Here is a 23,158-nt window from a genome sequence, read left to right on the forward strand (position 1 = left end):
TTCACAGTTAGGGTTAGCATGGATGGCTACGTTGGACTCACCCACATGCATTAAACCCTCTATCTGCACTTGGCCACAGCAAGAGTCTCTCCAACCAGGAAATCCCCCTTAATTCTTTAATTAGTTTTTTTTTCATTGACTCTAATTGACACCCTGAATAGATTGATTTCAAGTCAGCTGTTGAATTCATTCAAAATAAGGAGCAGGGTAACTCAAATGTGCTTTTTATGTGACTCTGAGTGGAGTCTGCCTGCAATAGCTCTCTATGGTGCTGAAAAGGTGCTGGGGATGGGTATTGTGGGAGTGATGGGGTGGGGGGCTGGGTGAGGCTACTCCCAGTCAGCTCTCCATGGTGCTGAACAGAGGGGCTGGGGTGGAACCGGGGGTGCTGGGGGCGGGGGTGGTTGCACTACCTGCAGCAGTTTTCTCTGGTAATAAATGTGTCTACAGCTGCTCTCTGTAATGCGAGTACTTCGCTGAGAGAGGCAGATGGGAGGGGGGGGGTCAGCACTCGCAGTCTTTACAGTAAAATTGACAAGCACTTCCTGGCTCTCAGACATTCGGGTCGATAACGGGAGAGTGAGTGAGGGAGCGAGATTGAGCAGCGGTTCAGAGGACCCAGAGGAGAGCGGGTCGCTTACCTCTGTCTTTGCCCTTTCTGAATAATTTAGAAGAGGCAGGGAAGAGACTTATCTGTTACAGCAAGGAGCAGCCATTTTCTATCGCTGATTTTCTTTTCGATTCCATGTCTTTATTTAGGGTCGAAGTGCTTTTAGCTCGGTCACACGCACGGGTGTGGGAGGAACCGGACGCATGTGCTCAAGCAAAGTATAACCATTTGCTGAGAAAAGGGTAAGGCTGATCTGAAAAGGTGCGGTTCTATTTCAAGGACCGATGGTGGACAGCCCCCTCTGGTGGCCGGAAACAGGATCAGGCTACATTTAAAGGCAGTTTACTCAGCACTTCGACGAATCCTCAAAATCACCCAGAATTCAGTGTGTTCGTTTTTAGCGCCCCCTAGGAAATCATGCCGTAAACCTATGCCTTAATTATGTCGACAAACGCAGTGATTGACTATTCATTTAACGTAAACATGGTGATGTTTTAGTCATATTCTAACATAATTGGAGGATAAAAACAAATGTTTCACAATTGGCACAGCGAGATGAACAGAATGCGCATACATCGTCTGTGAGAGTGGGGCACTGGTCCAGTGTTATCTATTTCAATGCTTGCTGGCGTCGGCTGCGTCTGTAGACAATATCAGGTTTCATATGATTATTTTTTTTGTCTAAACTGATCTGTTTTATATAATGGACTATCTGTCTGAGTTTGTTTTAAAACAATGGGCACCGTTTTATTCGCAGCAGAATAAAGACTACGTTCATTCGTATCATGGTATGGCTGCAGCGGCCTTGTCCAAGACTACATTCAGTCTGGACCTCTAAGTATTAAGAGCTTTATAGTACAAGAAGAAGTTCTATTTTCTAACATGGGGCTACGCTGCTTCCCCTTACTGAACAGTTTCTATTCTGCAACAGGTACAGCAGCAATGCGTGCGGCCTTGGCTATTCAAATACTGGATGATAATCAGTTCTTATTCTGCTTATTACATGCTGTTACAGATATTTCGAAATACTCTTTACTATACGTGTCAGCTGCACCATCTTTTGTATATATTGTTTAGTCATACATATGTTAAGCGGGTGGATCCATCCGTCATCTGAGCCACTTACCCTGGTTAGGGTCGCGGGGCTGTTAATCGGATTTTTCTTAAGCGAATAAATAAAGCCATCAGACACACACACACACACACACATACATATACACATAGACTTTCACTTGAACTTTTAATAGCCCATTTAAAGAGTTTTCGGGTTTTTTAAAGTTATTTCATAAATGTTAAACTGTTACCGTATCATGCAAAGTGGTTCATATACGTAGCATCTTAAGTCTAATTCCGAAGACAAACCCAGCTCCTATCGCGTTTTTCTCGATATGAAACAACGCTCCGTTGCATTCCTTTCATCTTTGCAGCAATGACAACTCCGCAATCGATATAACTTATTATATCCTGACAAATATACGCTGTAATTTGTTCATATTCAGAAGATCGTTAATGCTTTTGCCGTGATCTGATGTTTTACCACATTTTAGGTATTCAATTCACATACCACGCGCACACCTTGCGGAAATTCTGCCCTTGGCCGCCGACCTTGGGAGGATGCGATTGGCTGATGCTACGATCTGCCGTGAGGCGATTGGTTGACCCATTTCCATTCTCATACAATGACAAGTCCAGGTGCCACCTGCCGTTTCTATTCCTGTTTAAGTAACACTGTTGTTTGGGAAGGTTTGATTTCCCCCCCCCCCCAGAAAACGCCTTTTGTTTCCTAAGTTACTTACTCTCGATATTTTTTGTTATGAAGAGTAGAAATAGCACGTTAAATTCATCAAATTGTTATACGTATATAACGCATAGTATTGAAACATATAGTTCCAATGTTTTAGGTACTTTGCTAGTGTGTGGAACAAAGGATATGAGCTGTGCATATATATATTTCATACATTCATAAGTTATTTTCAGTATTTGTGTATATGCATTCACATTATTTGTTGTGATTTTGTTTTCTTATTATTATTATTATTATTATTATTATTATTATTATAGTGCGCCATTGTTAATGAAGTTCATGGTCAAATAACTTTACGGTAATTTAATCGACATAAGAATCTAGAGTTGCTTTTACGCAAATGAAACAGGTTCAGTGGGAAATTCGGAGCGAGCGCGGAGCGCGAGAGCTCGCGGCGCACGTCGGCGTGCTGCTATTCGGCTCCTCGGCACTAGGTGGCAGCGCCTGGTGGACGCACAGCACCGGGAAACTGGAGAGACTCGCAGGACAATAATACAGTGCGGAAAACAGAAAGAAGGGGGAGATATTGTGAGGACGACCGCGTCGGAGCGAAGACGGCGTGGGGATGGCTGCTCCCAGTGAACGGAGGGCTTTTGCCCACAAGATCAATAGGTAGGACTGGGTGCGCCTGGCCGCAGCGCAGGTGAACCGAGGGAATGGCCCCGGGCGCCTGCGCGACGTACCGGCATGACAGCGCAGGAAAGTCGGCTTTGTTCCGCCCGGGTGCTCGGCGTCCCGGATCAGCTGCGCTTGCAGTAACCGGATGCCTGGAAGTACTTTAGTCACATTTCTTTTAACAAGCCGTCTTGGCATTGCTTTGCGGTGCGACGTCCCACTGTGAGCCCGGCTGAGCGAGCTGACACCCGGCTCTGTCGCTTTCAGTCGATGCTGGTTAGTAGGTTAAAGTTAAGGCAGCTGGTTAGCGAGAAGCCAGGGGTCTTCCCGGGAGAATCGGGCCGCCTCGCCCCGCCGATTGTGCGTGGATGTGTGCGGTCCGACGGACTCTGCGACATTGGCCGGGGGGGGGCTGAAAGTTTGCACAGCCGCCTTAGGCTCTGCAACTCTGAGCTCACCTTGCACCCCGCTTCCCCTATAATAAAAATAAATCATTTTTAAAGTGGAAGTGCTGTTTTGGCTGCGGCTGTAGTTGTCTTTCGATCTGAGTATTCTCGACCGAGTGGGCGTTTTATTTCCCTCATAATGTACAGGTATTCACGCTTACGTTGCCTGTGTTGTTTCTATTTAGGGCTGTCTTTAGGGTGGGAAGCTGCCTGTTAGGCATCGCCCGCTTTGCTAAGTGGAGATGTGTGTGTATATTTAGGTAATGTATTTTTGTGTCGGTAATGGTCAGGTCAGCCGGTAAAGGACACACTCCACGGCGAGTGAGCTCTCTCTCAACGTCTGTCAAATGCACAAAGAACATCATGAAACGTTGTGGCTAACGAAGTGAGAGCCCGCTCACGGATTAGGGACGTCTGCCTACACGCAAACATGTACACACCCACCCTCAGATGTTGTGAAGGCTTGTCCATTGTCTGGGTACAGGATACAGGAAAGGGTGGTGGTGGTGGTGGGGGGGTGCTTTGGGAATTGTTTGTAGCTGTCCATTTTCCTGTTTGGCTTGAAGCATTTGGGGGGCTGGTGGCTGAAGATATCCAGTGTTACTGGGGCACTGCAGTGGATGCATCCGCCGAACAGACAGAGAGACTGTCTGCCTATATGAGGGCAGTGTGACGATATCAGAGGGCAAAGCCACGACAGCTGTGTGTGTGTGTGTGTGAGGAAGCAGCTGCAGCCATTTGGACGGTGCCACTGGGTTTGTGCAGGAGGGTGTGTGTGGCGACTCATTCCAGTCTGATCCTGTCAGGCACTGAGCTTCCATTTGTCTTTAGCCCAGCGTAATTGCACGACGTGATATTTTTTACGTTCACGTTTGTACTCGCGATGAAGTGGGTCTGCTCTTCGTGTTCTTAGTACGGCTTCTTTCTTATCAGTTACAAAGCACGCAAAAAAGTTTTCTTGGCCGCTAAACAGCGCCACCTGTGGCTGAACAGGCCGTCGATGAGCAGTTGTGTCGCTGCCATGGTTTCACAGCACACCGTGACTGTGGTACCCTCACACGTGAAGGCTGCCCCGCCTCCCCACAGACCATTTGCGAATCCACCCTGAAGTAACCCAAGACAGTATCGAGCCCTGATCTTGTCACGCAGGAATGTGTCACGGTTCCCCTGTAGTACCATGTCTGTTCCGGGCTCCCCATGCGCCGAAACTCTTCCTTCTTGCGGTTCCCGTGGCGATGCGTAATGGATGCCTGATCCACCCCTCCGTGACCCTTTCCATGTCACTGTCGGGGCCATGCTAAATGTAAGCTGATCCCCAGCCCCGTAACTGACGGAGTAGGTTTCACTGAGCTTTTGTGCTGCCCCTCTCCCCCCCCTTGCCTCCCCCCCCCCCCCCCCCCCAGGACTGTGGCTGCTGAAGTGAGGAAGCAGGTTACCCGCGAGTACGGCTCCCCTCAGCTCTCCAAGAAACGCCCTGGGCTGCACCAACCTGTAAGTGTGCATGTAAGCTGGAGAAGGGGCTGAGGGTCTGTCCGTGACAGTCAGCTATAGTTAATATCAGGGGTACGCCTGTTTTTATACCCCCCGCCCCACCAGACTCTCAGCAGCACTGGGGCAGTGTTCAGAACCAAAAAGCTTTGGCACGGAATACAAAAAAATGTGTAGTAAGCATGTGTTCCAGAGTAAGATGAATTAAGTGTAACTGTCTGCCCCATTACATACTATAGCTGTCTGTCTGTCTCTCTGTCTGTCGATATCTGTGTGCATGTATATGTTTGCTGGCCCGCATGCCTGTAAACCTGGCCACCTGCTGCTCAGGTGCCCCTGACGGACGTGGTGGAGCCGGTGGACTTCGAGGAATTCCTCAGCAGCCACGCCCTGGGGGTGGAGCCCGGCCCCCTTAGGCAGCTAATGGAGTTTCCCCCCGATGACCTGGAGCTCCGCCTGCAGGAGAGGGAGTGCATGACACTGGAGCCAGCGCTGCCCGAGGAGGAGTGAGTGTCTCCTGGGTGGGGGCTCTGGTAACCTGACCAGCCGCTTCTGCCCCATGGCGTCGTGCTACTGCTGTGCTTGGGTGGAACAGTACAGTGAGACATATGCTCAATGGCTTGTGCCATTAATTCTGCATCTGTTTAGAATGCCGCACAGCCAGTTAGGGGGAGGAGGGGCTGCGAGTCGCTGGTTTGTCGCACCGATTCAGGGTGTGCTGTTCTCCCCTTGCAGCACCCTGGACCCCCGCGTCAGAGATGCCCTGGGTGTCTACACTGACGACTGGCTCATTATTCAGAGAAAGTGAGTCATGTGCCAACCCCCCTCCCATTCTCCTTTATCTATTCTTCATCCCTCTGTTTTTCCGTCACCTCCCCATTTTTCCTCTTCCTTCATTCCATCTCTCCTTCATCGCTCTGTCTGTTCTCCCTCCTGTGCTTCTGTTCCTGGTGTGGCAGTGATGGTGATGATGATGATGATGAGTGGTGATGATGATGATGATGGCTTGATGCAGGTACCAGCACCTGAGCACAGCCCACTCAGCCCAAACCTCCGAGCGGCTGAGGGAGAGGCAGCGGGGGCTTGTCAGACAGACCTTTGAGCTGGATGTGGTCAGTGCTGATCGCCATGACGACCAGGTATCACTTGCCGCCCCGTCATCAATGATACTGTGCAAAAATGTTGCAGCAGTTGCCAGTTGTTGGCGGTGATTAAACATTTTTATTGACGCCAGTGCCCTACAGGTCTGGTGAAGTATTGCAGTTGTTTAGAGATTTGCCGGCATCCTCTGATGTAAAATGCACAAATCAGTACAGTGGTGGAATAAAGAAAAAATATTAAGGAAAAAAGTTATTTTGTAGTTATTTTATATAAATCCACTGTATGTTTGCACATAGGATCGTGACATGCGGAACTGGTGTAGGTCAGATCGACAGGATGACAGGGACAGTGTCCGACCGTCAGTGAGCAGTACATGCAAGACATTTGGAAATATGTCGGTGTGAGCAGACGGAAATGGACGTCTACATAAATGTGAATGTATTTAGGTTAATTTGTGTAGCAGATGCTTTTATGCTAAGTGACATACAAATGAGGGACAGCTGGTTGGAGCGATTGGGGTTAATGGTGATGCTCAGGGACCCGACGGTGACATTACTGATCAAGGGATTTGAACCGGCGACCTTCTGATCAGACGCACAGTGTCGCGGCCCACTCAGCCGCACGCCGCGCCAGCACATATGCATGGTGTGTACGTACAGATAAATTCAGGGATGCGTGGGAGCTCTGAGCCGACCAAAACACCAGCAGTGAAATATGGATGAGTGGGTCTGGATTGAGGCTGTGACGCTAGGGAATGGAGCCTAGCAGATTCCTCCGGGTCTCTGCCCGCACACGTAAACGCACGGCTTCACCCTGCATTTATTGTTCTAGTTCTGACATCACTTTTAAAGGCGGGGGCGGGGGGGGGGGGGGGGGAATTCCGTGTGTTTTGTTTCCCTGACGACGTCCCTGTCTGTCCGGTTTTTATCCCGGAGTAGCTGGAAGCTGCGGGTGGATTTAATACCCACCTGTGCATATCGCACTGTTGAGATTTTAGTTGAATCTTTTTTTTTTTTTTTTTTTTTTTTTTATTTTTGTGCATCCATTTCCAAAGGTACCTCCTGACCAAAGAATACAGCTACAGGCCTCAGCTCAGAGGCCCAAGACCTGAGTGGGTCAGAGGTCATGCAGAAAAATGACACACTGCCATCGGTTACGTCCTCATTGGCACCCTATGTGTCACGTGGTCTGACTCCACGCCCCCTTAATGGAGCTTATCGGTCTTGTAGGTACCTGTCTTAGCTTACAGAACTGACAGGTATCTTCTCAGCTTACGGAAGAAGTGCGCAATTGACTCATTTTCCACGTTGGTGCCAACGTCGGGGAGCAGATCAAAATTCTATTATTTTATTTGTTTTCGTAACTTTCGCTGTGTCCTTAATTAGCCTCTCAGCATGTATACGGGTACATGATAATGAATTTGGTGGCAGGGGGGTGGTTTAGGCAGGGAGACCCCAACTCTTTTTAACACTATCAATTTAAAGGTGACCTATTATGCTTTTCTGGTTTTCTCCTTTGTTTTGAGTGTGTTATACAGCTTTATGTGCATTTAAAAGTCTTAAGCCCCAAAGTACCTGCCAAAGGGAGTAATTCTTACCACAGAAAGCACAGTCCTCTAATCTGCCTAATTGAAATTCCATTCTTTACTTCCGTGACATGGTGAGGTCACCTCATAACACAATCCTTATTGGCCGCCTTGTTGCGTAGATCTGTCTGCAGACTGCAGGACAGTGGAATGTATAGGGCAAGCTGACCAATCAGAGCACACTGGGCTCATTGGGGGTGGGGCTTAAAACTGTAACAGAGCATTTCAGAGAGTGTTCTAGACTGAGCGAATAGAGTTTACAGTATTAAAGTATTAAAAAAATAATGTTTTTGGAACATTGAAGCATATAATTCTGTTGTAGAAGACCCCAAAATTGAAATTATTGACAGTGAAAATTAACATAATAGAGCCCCTTTAAATGGATGAATAAATATGTTTAATATGCAAAGCCCCCCCCCCAACCCCCAGGATGACATAAAGCGCCGCTCTGTGTCCCTGGATGACACCCCCCGTGGCAGCTGGGCCTCCAGCATCTTTGACCTGAAGAACTCCTCGCCGGATTCGTTGCTGCCCTCAGTGCTGGAGCGTACCGCGGCTGAGGACATGGACCGGCGCAACACAGAGGCCCGCCAGCAGGGGCGCCACCCCGACCTGATGGGGCTCTTCACAGCCCCCGACGAGGTGCATGTCTGTCAGCCAGCACGGTGACACTGCCACTCCCCACCCCCCACATGTGGCCGTGCTCACGCCCCCTCTCTGATCTCCTTCCAGGACGAAGCCGTGGAGCGGAACTCGATCCCGGAGGTTCCCAAGGAGCAAACGGGCCAGAGGATCTTGGTGAAGTGCCTGTCACTGAAGTAGGTGGTGATGCCGTCACGCGGTTGCCATGGTGACAGCGGGGGGGGGGGGGGGGGCGCGAAAGGCTCCACGCTCTGAACCCGTGTTAGATTAAAGCTTTTGGAAAGATTCAGATGTATCTCACCTTCTGGGGTGCTTGTAAGGTTTGCGTTGATAGGTGTCTACAGTCCAGAGGCTTTGCGTGCAATGTGCCCTGCCACTAAGTGATGTAAAATAAAATTAAATAAAAAAATCATAGTACAGGTTGGCATCTCAAGGTGTGTGGTCAGGAGTGAGTTTACCTTGGGAGACAGACCTTGGGTACGTAGGTATCGGCGGGGGGTTCCTTCTGTGTCTCCCACTATAAGGATAACTAGGGAACTGAACTACGTTTCTCACCGTCACAGGTTTGAAATCGATATTGAGCCGATCTTCGGAACCCTGGCTCTGTACGACGCCAAAGAGAAGAAAAAGGTATCGTATGGGCCGGCATGCAGTGAGGGTGTGAGGCGCGAGGCCGGCATGCAGCAGGTCAACTGACCCGCTAGCCAGTTTTTCTCGGTGATCTTTATGCATTTTTAATGTAGCACGACCTGTAAAACCAGCACAGAACCAAGAGGTGTTAATTTTTAAATAACGTTCAGTATTTGCTGTGATTTGAAGGTCTGAGGGCAGTTTATGGATCAGTAATTATGAGCCTCTCTCTCCTCCCTCCAGATTTCGGAGAATTTCCACTTTGACCTGAACTCAGATCAGATGAAGGGCCTTCTCCGCTCACATACCCCGCACATGGCCATCTCCACCCTGACCCGGTCCGCCATCTTCTCCATAACCTTCCCATCTCCGGACATCTTCTTGGTCATCAAGGTGTGGCCACTAGGGGGCGTCCCCTCCGGCCGAAAACAGGGACTGCCACGATCTCTTTGGCCCTTGCTGAATGTGTGTCTGGTGGGGGGGCGGTTGTGTTGCAGCTGGAGAAGGTGCTACAGCAAGGGGACATCGGAGAGTGTTGTGAGCCATACATGGTCATGAAGGAGTCGGACTCTTCCAAGGTATGCCCTCTGTCAGTGGGAACTGGTATTGCAGCAGCTGTGCTTATTCTGTGTGTGTGTGTGTGTGTGTGTGTGTGTGTGTGTGTGTGAGCATGAGTGGGAGAGAGCACATCCTGCAGAAGCTGCCAGAGCTGATATCAGTAATTTCCCAATCCTGACCTTTCGAGTTTAAAGTTGTGCTGTTTTCTCTGGGCGCTGAGTCAAGTTCCGTCGCACAGATAGGGGGCCTGTCCCTGCATGACCCAGTTTGGAGCTGGGGGAGTCACGTTGATGCATGATGAAATCTGTACCTTCCATTAGAGTCTCCAAAGCTGGACAATTCATTAAATGTTTCTTTTTCTTTTTTTTTACCTATTATGCTTAATAATGAATTTGGCCTGGATGCTGTTTAAATTACCCCCCCAACTCTTCTGGTTTCCCACTTATAAGTCACACTTTTAGTCTGTTTTTAGGCTTTTAGTCTTACCCCCCAGCCAGCGGAAGAAGATCGCTGTCTAGCCCTGGCAGCTCTTAATTATGCCTGATAATCTAAATTAGTTAATTTCATTAAGCTCGCCGACTTTGCTGTGTGTGTAACACGTTAACCCCTTTGAAGGCTCGCGTACTCCTCGTTTTCTAGTTTGTTGGTTTCAGGCTGAGCTGGGAACCATGGTGCCGGCTGAAGCCAGTCTGCCCAGTTGTCCAGCTCCCGTGGACTGCGAGCTGATGTTGCCTCATGTTCCTGGTGTCAGTTTCAAAATCACTGCTTGCCTCATTTGCGCGGGACGTCTGCCAGTTGACCTGTTCTCTTGTACCCTTGAATCACCCCCTCCAGAAATTAACCGTGTCCCCGGACTCGAAAGGGGGGGGGGTGGATAATCAGAGGCGGGTTATAATGAGTCAGCAGGCAGTACTGCGGATAGCTGTGCTTCAGAGACCCTGCCTTTAACCCCATTCCCCAAAGCGTGTTATTAGTGCGTTATTAGTGCGTCATTAGCGTGTTACTTCAAGACATTTATAATCAAGTCTTTTCTGTCAAGTCAACCGTCGACATTACTGAGCTTTTTGAATGACTGGGATGTGACGAGCTATTTTTACTTTGATTCCTTCATCTTTCTTATTCTGTTAGTTGGCTGACATACTAAAAGCATTTATAATGTGTTTCACATCCATTTCTGCCGCTGAAGTGATTACGGTGTAGTATATAAGGGTACGGCGTAGTATATAAGGGTACGGCGTAGTATATAAGGGTACGGCGTAGTATATAAGGGTACGGCGTAGTATGCGAGCTGCTTCTGAGGTAACGTTCTCGTCCTCACTCACCGCATTCCTTACAGCATCACAAACCACCAAATGGCCTGCTGACCCTTGTCTCTCGTTCTCAAATCCCCTTTTTCTCTTCGCTTATTTCTCCTTCCGCCTGCATGACAAACAGCACAAGGAGAAGCTTGAGAAGCTGCGAGCGCAGGCCGAACAGTCGTGCTCCCGCCTCGGAAAGTTCCGGATGCCCTTTGCCTGGACCGCCATCCACCTGCTCAACATCGTCAGCAGCGTGGGCGGGCTGGACCGAGCAGACTCGGACTCGGACTCTGGTAGTTAATGCTGGCATGGGTCGGTCCTGATGTGTGTGTGTGTGCCAGATCTATATCACATTGTGGGGACCAAATGTCCCCACAATGTCATAAAAACCTGTTGTTTTGGTCTCCACAAGAGGAAATTCTTAGAATTTTTTTTTTTTAGTTGACTGCAACCAAAACACTAAAAATGCTAAAAATCTTGTATTTGGTTTGGTTACTTATGGTTAAGGTTAGGGGTTGTCATTGTTGGGGTTAGGGTTTTGCCCGTATAAATGAATGGACGGTCCCCACAGAGGTATGAATACAAATGCATGTGTGTGGTCTGCCTTGACTGACGAGGATGTCTCCTCCCGTCCTGGGGGTAGAGAGGAAGGGCACGTGGAACGAGAGGAAGAAGAAGGGCTTGGAGCGCATGAGCGTCGGCGAGGAGATGTGCAACTTCACCTCCTTCCGTCCCGCGACGCTCACCGTCACCAACTTCTTCAAGCAGGTCTGTTCGTCTTCGTTCCGGTACGGGTGCATAGTACAGGCGCCATAGCGATACACACTGAGCCGTCAGCTTAGGGTTGGGGTTCTTGGGCTGGTGATATACGCTGTACGACACGTTCTGCTGATGCCGGCTGATGGCATCACTTTTGAACTTTTCAGTTACTCGTATTCAGTACTTATTTATTTACTCGTTTAATGACCTTAGTTTACTTATTTATGGAATCATATTTATTTTCGATTTGCGTTTTTTTTTTTCCTGCTTATGGTGGGTTTACTGGAACGTAACCCCATTGTTGGTCCAGGCGCACCAGTATGTATAAATATCACACTTATAAATGTGAAAGTATTTGTATGCCTTGTGCTTGTGTGCTGTGAGTCCATTGTTCTAGATTACCTAGAACAGAAACTGAAAATCTGATGCGGTCTGTAACATATTGCTTTTGGTTTTGGACCCTATGGTAAGTCCCTAAAATGTTTGTGTGTGTGTGTGTGTGTGTGTGTGTGTGTGTCTGTATCTGTGATGCAGGAAGGGGACAGGCTTAGTGATGAAGACCTTTACAAGTTTCTGGCTGACATGCGCAGACCGTCCTCCGTCCTACGCAGGCTGAGGCCAGTCACAGGTATCTGAGGGCCCGGACTCGCACAGATGCTCTGCCTGCCCCCGCAGGCCTTGCCCATCTTCTCATCCTATTCCACCTCTTCTTCCTCCCCTCCAGCCCAGCTGAAGATAGACATCTCTCCAGCTCCAGAGGTTCCTCACTACTGCCTCTCTCCAGAGCTGCTCCACGTCAAACCTTACCCAGACCTGCGGGTGCGGCCCACTAAGGATGTGCTGGAGTTCCCCACGCGCTACGTCTACACCCCCTACAGCACCTACAGGTAAACCTGGCTATTGCACTCGGTACATGTGACGTTTCTCACCCTTACAGCCACCTGCAGGTCATCTGAGGTATTACGTAAACAAGAAAATATGACACGCGTGGCTAATGATATTTGGCATTGCACACACATGAATCACAAATAAAATGTATACATTCCATTTCCGTTCATTTTCCCAGCGCCTGTACCAGGATGTCCAAGGCCACCCACCCACCACTGCAGCATACATATGATATATTCCACCTGGTGGTTAGTTTGGGTATTACACAGGCCCAACATAAATCACACTTGAGATAGTGTCCTGAATTCAAATACATAATTCAAAAAAATGTACTTAACTGTTGTTTCAAAATATTTAGACACATGATAAAATGCATTTTTGCTCCGTATTTATTCTGAAACTGGGCCCAAATAGAGTTCATGTTTGAAGATTCTAGCACGGAAGGCCTGCCGTTTCTCATCAAGAGGCATGGGAAACCGTGACAGTGTGTGCATGTGTGCGTGTCTGTCTCTGCGTGTCTGACCGCAGTGAGGAGCAGTGTAGGGTGGAGCTTTCAACTTCAACTGATGAAGGAGAGCGGGGGGCTGCCCGGCTCATGCATCATCCTCTGCAGGCCGGTCAGCTGCTGCTTCTGGTCCTCCAGACTTTTCCTTTGGTCCTGCATGCATTTCACCAAGGCCTTCAGAACACCAGCGTTCTGATCCGTTAGCTCCTGCGGGCAGTCCCGTTAGTGGGCGTGAGTGTGATGCCGGCCTGTGCGTTTGCACGTGTGATGTTTGGGGGGCAGTACCTTCAGTGTGTTGATTTTGCCGGGGGCGGAGTCCTTGAGGGCCGACTCCAGTGTGGTCACCTGGTTCCTTAGTTCCACCTCCTCCTGCTCCACTTTGCTAACAGTGCCCCCTAGCTCTGTCGCCTGTTGCTGCAGTCCAGCCGTCTGCGTCTGCGCAGGACAATCCGCACAGCAGATCCACTGTCCTGTGCCCACTGACCCTCACCCCCCCCCCCAGCTTCCAGCCTATGAAAGACTAACCAGAGAACTTTCGCTCGGTTGCCAAAAAAAGGCTAAGAAGTTGTTTTTTGTTATCATGAGACCGAAGCTTTCTTTGATCTCATAAGATGATTATGTTGTGACTTGCCCGCCCCCCACAAATGCACGAACTTCAAACACAAACCTAGGGCCTGTCCCCCTCTAGCGCCCCCTACCTGCAGCATGGCGAGGGCATGTTTGAGCTGCTCTTCTGTATGTGCCGCACCTTCCGCCTCCTCCTTCAGTCGCTCCAGCGCCCCCTGTTGCCGCTGTAGGGTGTCGGCGATGCGGGTGAGCTTGCTGTCAGTGTTATGGTAGGTACTGTGAAGGACCTCGCTGAACTGCAGCACCCCGTACATCAGCACGTTGACGTCGTCCGTGGAGGCCATCTCCACCTTCTCCTCCGTCTCATTCGTGGGTGTCGCCCGGGGCCCGTTTACCCATAAGGCCACGGACACCAAAAGCAGCAATTCCTTCATGCCTGGGATGAAAGGCCACAAGTCTCTCTCCTCGTCTCAGTGCAAAGTAGAGAAACTGCTTTTATTTCGACTTAATTTTATTTTTTCTTAAATGGAAACTCCTACTTCTGTATCCTGAACCGTCTCCTTGTAGGAGCGAATACATCCACGTCTCTTATATCGTGTGTTTACACCCGTCGGCTATCCTGCCAAGCAGCCAGCCAATCGGGGGGCTCCTCGTCCCTTGTTATCACCCTGACCCCCGGCACACAGCCCCACAAACAAATGGCACGTCTGGACAGCACGGGTTGCTCAACAATGTTTGATCTCCAGTGGCGTGCGCATGGCAGTGTGTATTTTTAGCCCGCATTGGGACCATTAGGGCGACCTCGTCCATGACCGCGCCCCCGGTCCTTCTCACTGCTTCCTACTTGTCAGCTTGTGTGTCTTTGGGGGACGGTTGTTTGTCGGAGTTGACCGCTCTGTTGAATTAAGGATGAACTCTCGCTTAACCTTGGACACGGTGACATGCATGAGAAATTTGTGCCGTACTCAAGCACATCCTCTCAAACATGCCGGAGTGGCACTGATTTTCTGTGGACAGTTGGAGGGAATTCAGTGGATCCTGCTGGGTTAAATAGCAAGAATGTTTGGGTTTGTTTGGCTGAGATTCAGCCAGCTCCTTTTTGGGCCGTCGGTTTGGATATCGGGGTCCTAGTTGAAGCATGTTTTCGGGCTACTGGATTGAACGTTTGATGCGTGGGTTGCCCTCAGTGGTTGACACTGTTCCATCTCCTTTGCTCCCCCTGTCAGGAACCTCCTGTATATTTACCCACAGAGCCTCAACTTCAGCAGCCGCCAGGGTTCGGTGAGGAACATTGCAGTTAAGGTGCAGTTCATGGCAGGAGAGGATCCTAGCCAAGCCATGCCTGTAAGTGCATTATTTGCTAGAACTCCACACTCATGTGACTGCCCAATCATATGCTTGTCTGAGTGACCAATCACGTGCTTGGATAGAACCCACTTACCCAAGTGAATCAGATAAAATATTAACGCATTAGCTCTGTCTTAATACATTTTACTCTCGTTTCTTAGCTTCAGCACTATATCCAGGATTTGGTTCTGAGAAGTTTGGTAATGTAGTGCTGGAATGTGGTCTCCAGCAGAGATGATCTCTTGCTGATGTGATTATGGCAGAGACCATGCAGTGGCCCTGATCTCTTCGCCCTTTTACCCCGATCCCAGGTTATCTTTGGCAAGTCCAGCTGTGCCGAGTTTTTCAAGGAGGCCTACACGTCTGTCATCTACCACAACAAGTGAGAGCGGCCGTCTGCTTCCAGCCCTCCCCATCTCGCTGGCCAGTATTCAAGCCTGCCGTCACACGGCTTTTCCTGCTGTCCGTCTGTTTTGTGTTCATGCATCACATGGAAAAGGGCCAGTTAAAGGAATAAAGCATAATATAATATAAACCTGAAATACATAGGCAGGGATGCGCATAACTGCACATTTGCATTCGTCGTATAAAGTGCGGCAGTTTCTTGTTGTGGCGGCTGAAATGTGTATTTATGTTGCGTGCACTTGTGCAGTTATGAGAAGAGATTACTGTGCATTTTATCCTTTATACCGTGAGAGAAGTACAAATTAGCTACATAACGATTGAAATGCATGGTAGTTTCTTGTCGTAACAGCTGCCACGGCAACAAATTGCGGCGCGTGCCGCTTTATATGGCGAATGCGTTCCTGCTTACGCGCATTTTAGCTTCATGTCGTCGTTAATTATTTTGATCTGTAGTAACAATGAAGTGATTGAAGCCCAAAGGTAGCGGTTATTGGGCGTTAATGTATCTGCGCAGTGCCTCTCCATCTCAGCCCCTCCCCTGCTTTCCGCTGTACTCCAATCCCCCCCCCCCCAGGTCACCTGAGTTTTACGAGGAGTTCAAAATGAAGATTCCTGCCAACCTGACAGACAACCACCACCTGCTGTTCACCTTCTACCACATCAGCTGTCAGGCCAAACAGAACACGCCACTGGAGACACCGGTGGGCTACACGGTGAGGGAGAGGATGGGGCTACATCGTGAGGGGGTTGGGCTACACTACTGTAAGGAGGTGGGCTTCATGATCAAGTGGGGGGGGCGCTACATTGTGAGGTGGCAGCCCCCAGGCCCTGCCACATCTCACACACACACACAGCCCATGTCACTCTCTGTCCTCCCTTTGTCCCACTGCCGCTATTCAGCCCCTAATAACAGTGACATGCGGAGTTTGGGTGTATTTCTGTGTAAACCCGTCCCGACTTTAACTGTGCCTTCTGATGATCAGCTGACTTATGATGCACCTCCCCCTGCACCTCCCTCTGCACCTCCCTCTCCTCCTCTGCAGTGGATCCCCCTGATGCAGCATGGCAGATTGCGCACGGGCTCCTTCAGCCTCCCTGTCTCCGTGGAGAAGCCGCCACCCAGTTACTCAGTCCTCACCCCCGACGTGAGCCCCCCACCCTCGCTCCATTCCACGTCTCCGTATCCCCCCACCCTCGACATCGGGCAATTTGTTTTTTTATGCATATCAGTATTGATTGCGGTATCAGTGTCTGTCATTCTGTCGGTGATTAGAAGGTGTCTGTGCTGCTCGGTCTGTACCCCTTTGTGTCTGTGTTGCAGGTACAGCTCCCAGGTATGAAGTGGGTTGACAATCACAAAGGGGTGTTCAACGTGGAGGTCACGGCAGCATCGTCCATCCACACACAGGTATGTAAGGCAAAAACAGGACACGCCCCTCGGAGTTAGTGGCGATGGTACAAGCTCTGGGTGTTAGAGGTGATGGTACACCCCCATGGGTCAGCAGTGATAGCAGTAATGTGACCAAGTGTGTGTGTGTGTCTCTCACTCTCTGCAACCCCCGTAGGATCCACACCTCGACAAGTTCTTCACGCTGGTCTACGTGCTGGAGGAGTACTCGTTCCCCTTCCGCCTGAAGGACGTCATCATCACGGAGGCCAACATGGAGGCGGAGCTGAAGGCCAGCATGGCCCATCTGCGGGGGGCGCTGCTGGACACCTGCGTCCGCTTCCTGCACCAGCTGCTCAACAAGCTCATCCTGCTGATTGTGCACCCGCCCGTCATCGCCGGCCAGATCGGTGAGTCACCCCCCCACCTCCCTCCCTCTCTCCCTCCACCAAGCCTTCATTACCGCGACTTTAATCCAGACTATAATTAGTCCTCTGTTCTGAGCTGGGGAGTGTTTGGGCATTTTCCTTTTTTCTCGGCCGGGTGCGGCTCCTGTCATTGAGGCTCAGTGACTGGCACGTCTGGCTTCTCGCAGTGTTCCCACGGTACCTCGCACTGACAGGTCTGAGCGCAGTGACACCCCACAGCTGCAGGGGGTGCTGTGTCTTTGCTGACGTCCTTCACTGGTTCATTAAAGTGCTTCACGGATTAGCAGTCAGGAGACTGCTTTCCCACACCTCTGAGATCTCCCCCCCCCCCCCCCCCCCCCCCAGTGAACTTGGGCCGCGCCGCCTTCGAAGCCATGGCCCTGCTGGTGAATCAGATCCACAAGAACCTGGAGGGGAACCAGGACCAGCACGGCCGCAACAACCTACTGACGTCCTACATCTACTACTGCTTCCACCTGCCCACCAGTGATCCCGCCCCACCCCCCAACGGTGAGCGCCCTCCCCAAACCCATTACACCTCTACCTTGAGCCCATGCACCCTCTGAGTCCAGGAGAGAAGCTTGTCGACAAGGTCACACATCCATTTCTGTGTCCGGAAGGTCATGGGTTCGAATCCTGTAACATATCACCGTTGGGCCCTTGAGCAGGACCCATAACCCCAGCTAATCCAGGGGTGCAGGGTGATAGTTGATTCTGCTCTGTGGCCCCAAATATTCCTCAGAAGCATCTGCTAAATACATTTACATTAAAGTGCTGTGTCTACATTTCCTGCCCCTTTCACGGCAAAAATTGTTGCAGTAGGTGCATCCACCTACGAAATGCCCATCCAGTATGCCACACTGTCCCGGGCAACGGGCCGGCCCAGCAGTCTGCAGCTGTCTCGCTCCAAAAGCATCAGTAACTCCAACCCGGACCTGGCCACCACACCTGCCTCGCCCGATGAGGAGGTGCAGAGGATCATTGGGAACAAGGTGAGCAGAGCACGCTTTGCAGCTTCTCACCTTGGCACGAGATTCTAACCTCCTGAATTGCTATAATCTACCGCCTTTTCTCGTTTTCCCGCTGATTCTACATGCTCCAAGTACTACCTCGTCTCTGTACTTCCTGATTTAACATTCTCACATCACTGCCCCTTCCTTTAGTCTTCCTGATTTAACATTCTCACAGCACCGGAGTCCTCTCTCTGGATGTGCACGCCTATAGCACCGCCTCTTCCTGTCCTCTGTCTGGATGTGCACGCCTATAGCACCGCCTCTTCCTGTCCTCTGTCTGGATGTGCATGCCTATAGCACCCGCCTCTTCCTGTCCCCTGTCTGGATGTGCACGCCTATAGCACCGCCTCTTCCTGTCCCCTGTCTGGATGTGCACGCCTATAGCACCGCCTCTTCCTGTCCCCTGTCTGGATGTGCGCGCCTATAGCACCGCCTCTTCCTGTCCCCTGTCTGGATGTGCGCGCCTATAGCACCGCCTCTTCCTGTCCCCTTCTTCCTGTGTTCTTCCTGATTTGTGCATGCCCAAGGCAGCGCCTCTTCCTATGTCCTCCCAGAATTCTCACCCTCAAGGCCTCACTCTTGTGTACTTCCTGTTTGCATACCTGACACCTGGTACCTCTTACCTACGCAGTGCTTTAAGACATTAAAGCAATACTACAGTGTCATCTGTGTTCATTGGTAAAAGGAATACAGTAGTCCCTCTGTATACGCAGTTCCAGTATCCGCGATTTCTTATCTGCGGTTGACCGTAGTCTGAGAAACGTTTGTAAATTGTGTAGCACTGAGTATTGTCACTGGTCCTTCAACCTGTGAAGAGTATGCAAAGCATGATTTTCACTGCTCCGTCTTCCATTGATTTATAACGTTTTTTCATTGGTCTGTTGTCTCTTGAGAATTAGGCAAAAACATCAGAATGCTTTTCATTTGAGAGAGTGCAGTGCTATATAATGTACTTTATTACTGTAATGTTGGCAATGTCTAACTGCATAATTTAAGTTATCACATGTAAATACATGAAAGTTAGGTTATATATGTGGTCTGCAGATAGTTTTGCCATTAACTGTCTGCTAATATGGAGGGAACTACTGTATATCCTCTCTAATAAATGCATATTCTGAATTGTCAGGTGTCTGCTGATGCTTTGGACCATTTCAGTGCGATGACCTGTAGCTTAATCGTGATTTTTGCTGACTAGTCCCTGTGCTTAAAGCTTTGACATGAGGAACTTCCTGTGCAGCCAGCCTTGTCCTGCTCGGCACTTCCTGTTTTGCAGTGCTGCTCTGTTTATACATGGAGATGCAAAACGCACGGCCGCTCCTTAAGTAGAGATGGTATCTGTGTGCAAATCGGTAGCGTATCGCGGGCCGTTACCGCGGCAATGGGCACCGCCATTCCTGTGGGGATGGGAGTGTGACGGCGCTACCTTGTGGGCTGCGGTCTGTGTGTTTGGGTAACAGTCTTCAGCGTGGTGCTCTGCTCCCAGAGAAGGTACCTCCCGCCTGAAGACAGACAAACACAGGGGGCGCTGCTTCCTGTTTGTTTGTCTATGAGCTTTTTGTGCCTGTGGCCATCTGTCGGTGTCTGACTTCACAAGCCTGTGCTGTGCCCCTTCCCCTTCCCTCCATCTCTAACTGTCCCCCGCCTCCCCTGGTGCCCCCTGACCCACCCCGCCTGTGGCCTGTGATTCTGGAATCAGGGTATCGATCGCTCGCACTCCTGGGTGAACTCTGCTTACGCGCCTGGGGGGTCCAGGGCAGTGCTGCGCAGGAACGCCACGTCCAGCTGCGAGCTGAAGCAGGTGCACGCGCCCCCCCCCCCCCCCCCCCAAGCATGCCCCCCGAGAGGCTGCTTGCATCCGTGTGCCTGTGTGCTCTTGCATCCATGAGGTTATGCTTTGTGCGTGTGGTGTTCTGTTCGGTGGGTGCTTGTGCATCGACTCCTCCTCCTCCTGTGGTCCCACCAATCACCTTGCTCCTCTTCTCGAGTTCCACCAATCACCTCGCTCCTCACCCTGCGGTCCACCAGTCTCCTCATTTCTCTCTCTCTGCAGTCCACCAATCACCTCATTCTTCTACCTCTTTTTTTTTTTTCTCTTTTCTTCCCTGCTTCGGAACAGCTTAATTTGCTTAGGCACGGGTTGCATCTCCGTTTGGACATGATGCCACAAGCTGGCTGCTGGTAGCCAAGCCTACAGATTGAGTTACTGACAGAAATACAACTGGAAGTGTAGGGGAACAGGGCTGTGGGTGGAGAAGGTGGGGCAGGGCCCGGGGGGGGGGGGGGGGGGGGGGGGGGGTGGGGGGGGGGTTGGGTTTCGGACTCCTGTTTGTGTCTTCGTCACCTTTTCCTGCTCTCCTGCTCCTCTTCCTTTCTAGGCCTCATCCACCTAGGAAAGTTTGACTCTTAAACTCAGTTCTGATAAACTGCCCCACAGTCCAACCCTCCTGTTTCATGATGGAGTGCATCTCCCCCCACCCTAAAATACCACTAAACCCCGCTAGCTTCAGGGCACAGGACTGAGTTTAAGAGTCCCTGTGTCTGTGTACCATGCCTTTCTCTCCTCCCTGCCTCCATCTCTGTCCCGCCCACGGCCCCCGGCAGGCCAGCGAGCGTGGCTCCAACCGCATGTCGGCCCTCATCGAGAGCGCCTCCCACTGTGCTGTCCCCCACTGGCAGGTCACGAGGAAGGTAACACGGGCGACGGCGCAGACGCACCCAGAAATGCACACAAACAGACGCACTCACCATGCAGACACACTTGCACGTTTGCACAGCAGCCCAGTACGTGTTCGGGTCGGGTTCCAGCCTGGGCTCTGTTGTTTTGCCATTTTGGTCTCACGCCTGCACAGCCCCCCCACGGCCACACAGCCGAGCTCACGGGGTCCGCGCCGCCTCCCACGAGGTGCGATCGCACCAACACGGGGGGGTTCACAGACCTCCTCTGTTTCGGAGGAACACAGTGGAAGGTGTGACTGACACTCTGGGTGTGGATTTCAGGAGCTGGTTCTGTTCCAGTAACCAAGTTGGAAGGTTAGAGTTTAATGCTTCTGAATATGTACAGAACTGGTTAATAGTAAGTGGTGCATTCCCCCGGGGTACTCTGACAAAACCTTTTCACTCTAGTCACATTACAGTCAGCTTTACTAACTTTTCATTCACTCTCTCTGTCCATCAACACCAACTGACACACGTCTGTCTGTTCTGTGAGTGTGAGTGTGTGTGTGTGTGTGTTCAGTGTTCAGTTGTTAAGGTGTGTATTTGATGTCTTTTTATTGTCTGTTGTCTTTGACATTTGTTCATTTGTGAGTGTGTGGGGGCTCCCCCCCCCCACCATGTCTATGTACCCCCCCCCACCATGTCTATGTACCCCCCCCCACCATGTCTATGTACCCCCCCCCACCATGTCTATGTACCCCCCCCCACCATGTCTATGTACCCCCCCCCCACCATGTCTATGTACCCCCCCCCCCACCATGTCTATGTACCCCCCCCCCCAACCATGTCTATGTACCCCCCCCCCACCATGTCTATGTACCCCCCCCCCCACCATGTCTATGTACCCCCCCCCCACCATGTCTATGTACTCCCCCCCCCACCATGTCTATGTACCCCCCCCCACCATGTCTATGTACCCCCCCTTGCATCTTTGTTCCTCCCATGTCCCCCACCCCCCCCCCCCCCCAACCCACTTGTACTGCTGACCGGCATCCTCCCTAACTGTGCTTCCCCCCTCCCATGTTTGGTCCCCCCCCCCCCCATGTCTGTGCCCCCCCCCCATGTCTGAGCTGCTGACCACCTCCCCCCCCATGTCTGAGCTGCTGACCACCTCCCCCCCCCATGTCTGAGCTGCTGACCACCTCCCCCCCCATGTCTGAGCTGCTGACCCGCCACCCCCCTATGTCTGTGCTCCCCCCCCTGTATCTATGCTCCCCCCCATATCTGAGCTGCTGACCGGCTCCCCCCCCCTGTATCTATGCTCCCCCCCATGTCTGAGCTGCTGCTCGCTCCTCCTCCCCCCCCCCCCCCCGTATCTGTGCCCCCCCCCCCCATATCTGAGCTGCTGACCGGCTCCCCTGTGCCCAGCTGCTCCATGAAGAGCTCGCCCTGCAGTGGGTGGTCAGCACCAGCACAGTGAGGGAGGCAGCCCTGCAGCAGGCCTGGTGGTTCTTCCAGCTCATGGTCAGTACAAATCCACACACATCCAGACAGAGCAGCTTGTGCTGTGACTGTGCCCCCCCTCGTAACCCCACCCCCATCCCCCCCCCCAGGTGAAAAGCATGTCCCACCACATCTTTCTCACCTCCCGCATCGACATCCCTCGGAAGCAGCGGTTCCCCGACCGCTTCGTGGACGACATCGCCGCCCTGGTGTGCGCCATCAGCGCTGACATCGCTAGTCGATATCACAAGGTACCTCGCCGCCCCACATGCCCTCTAAACCCATGTCATATTCAAACAGCAGCAGCAGATCAAGGGTGAAGTTGAAACTGGTGAGTTAAAGGGGGGTGTCTGGTGTGGCAGTGACAAGGGGCAGGGGGCTCTAATTTGGGGTTATTTAAAGTAAACTTACCCATCTGCGTCCAACTACAAATCCCGGTTATCACACGTCCGTTAACTGACTGTGACTGTCACGTGTATGTTTACTGTCTTTATGTACTCACTGGCTCCCCCTAATGGCCAATGTGTGCTTGTTTCCGCAGGACGTAGAGATGGTGGAGAGGCTCAACAGCAGCCTGGCCTTCTTCCTCAATGACCTGCTGTCGCTCATGGACAGGGGCTTCGTGTTCAACCTCATCCGCTCCTACTACAAGCAGGTGGGCCCGCTGGCGCGGGTTCGAGGGCCGGCCTGCCCCCCCCCCCTTCAGGTGGCCTCACGCGTGTGCATGTTCTCCCTCACAGATTTCCAACAAGCTGCCCACCACCCTCGAACCCGAGCTCCCTGATGGCGCTGCGCCTGGACTTCATGCGGATCGTGTGCAGCCACGAGCACTACGTCACCCTCAACCTGCCTTGTGCCTCGCTCAGCCCCCCCGCATCCCCTTCGCCCTCCACCTCCTCCACCACCTCCCAGGTGCGTCTCCAC

The 23,158-nt window shown here is 51.3% G+C and overlaps 2 protein-coding genes across 2 annotated transcripts in view; one reads left to right on the top strand and one right to left on the bottom strand.

The window, feature by feature from the left end:
* The first annotated feature begins 2,656 nt into the window (after positions 1-2,656).
* Positions 2,657-23,158, top strand: part of LOC125717455 (dedicator of cytokinesis protein 7-like) — a 29,914-nt gene continuing 9,412 nt past the window's right edge. The window contains 28 exon segments of the mRNA XM_048990396.1: positions 2,657-3,026; positions 4,879-4,966; positions 5,294-5,469; positions 5,699-5,767; positions 5,979-6,102; positions 8,079-8,291; positions 8,382-8,467; positions 8,855-8,921; positions 9,165-9,314; positions 9,419-9,499; positions 10,914-11,070; positions 11,421-11,545; positions 12,071-12,164; positions 12,261-12,423; positions 14,723-14,840; positions 15,155-15,225; positions 15,823-15,961; positions 16,292-16,393; positions 16,570-16,656; positions 16,814-17,045; positions 17,409-17,573; positions 17,886-18,055; positions 19,773-19,874; positions 22,160-22,255; positions 22,345-22,485; positions 22,776-22,889; positions 22,941-22,954; positions 22,987-23,146. Of these exon segments, the coding sequence (XP_048846353.1) occupies positions 2,980-3,026; positions 4,879-4,966; positions 5,294-5,469; positions 5,699-5,767; positions 5,979-6,102; positions 8,079-8,291; positions 8,382-8,467; positions 8,855-8,921; positions 9,165-9,314; positions 9,419-9,499; positions 10,914-11,070; positions 11,421-11,545; positions 12,071-12,164; positions 12,261-12,423; positions 14,723-14,840; positions 15,155-15,225; positions 15,823-15,961; positions 16,292-16,393; positions 16,570-16,656; positions 16,814-17,045; positions 17,409-17,573; positions 17,886-18,055; positions 19,773-19,874; positions 22,160-22,255; positions 22,345-22,485; positions 22,776-22,889; positions 22,941-22,954; positions 22,987-23,146 (3,351 nt within the window). The 5' untranslated portion in view covers positions 2,657-2,979.
* On the bottom strand, positions 12,796-14,088 carry angptl8 (angiopoietin like 8). Its single transcript, XM_048990395.1, has 3 exons — positions 13,628-14,088; positions 13,215-13,364; positions 12,796-13,136 (listed from the first exon to the last, which is right to left on the bottom strand). The coding sequence occupies exons 1-3, from the start codon at positions 13,928-13,930 to the stop codon at positions 12,984-12,986; spliced, it is 606 nt and encodes a 201-aa protein (XP_048846352.1). The 5' UTR covers positions 13,931-14,088; the 3' UTR covers positions 12,796-12,983.

Source organism: Brienomyrus brachyistius, chromosome 22 (genome assembly GCF_023856365.1).
Source record: "Brienomyrus brachyistius isolate T26 chromosome 22, BBRACH_0.4, whole genome shotgun sequence".
Lineage (NCBI taxonomy): Eukaryota > Metazoa > Chordata > Actinopteri > Osteoglossiformes > Mormyridae > Brienomyrus > Brienomyrus brachyistius.

Coding starts and splice junctions, on each gene's coding strand:
- angptl8 (XM_048990395.1), bottom strand. CDS start 13,930: ATGAAGGAATTGCTGCTTTTGGTGTCCGTGGCCTTATGGGTAAACGGG. Junction 13,365..13,627: donor ATGCCCTCGCCATGCTGCAG/GTAGGGGGCGCT, acceptor TGTCCTGCGCAG/ACGCAGACGGCTGGACTGCA. Junction 13,137..13,214: donor GCAAAATCAACACACTGAAG/GTACTGCCCCCC, acceptor GACTGCCCGCAG/GAGCTAACGGATCAGAACGC.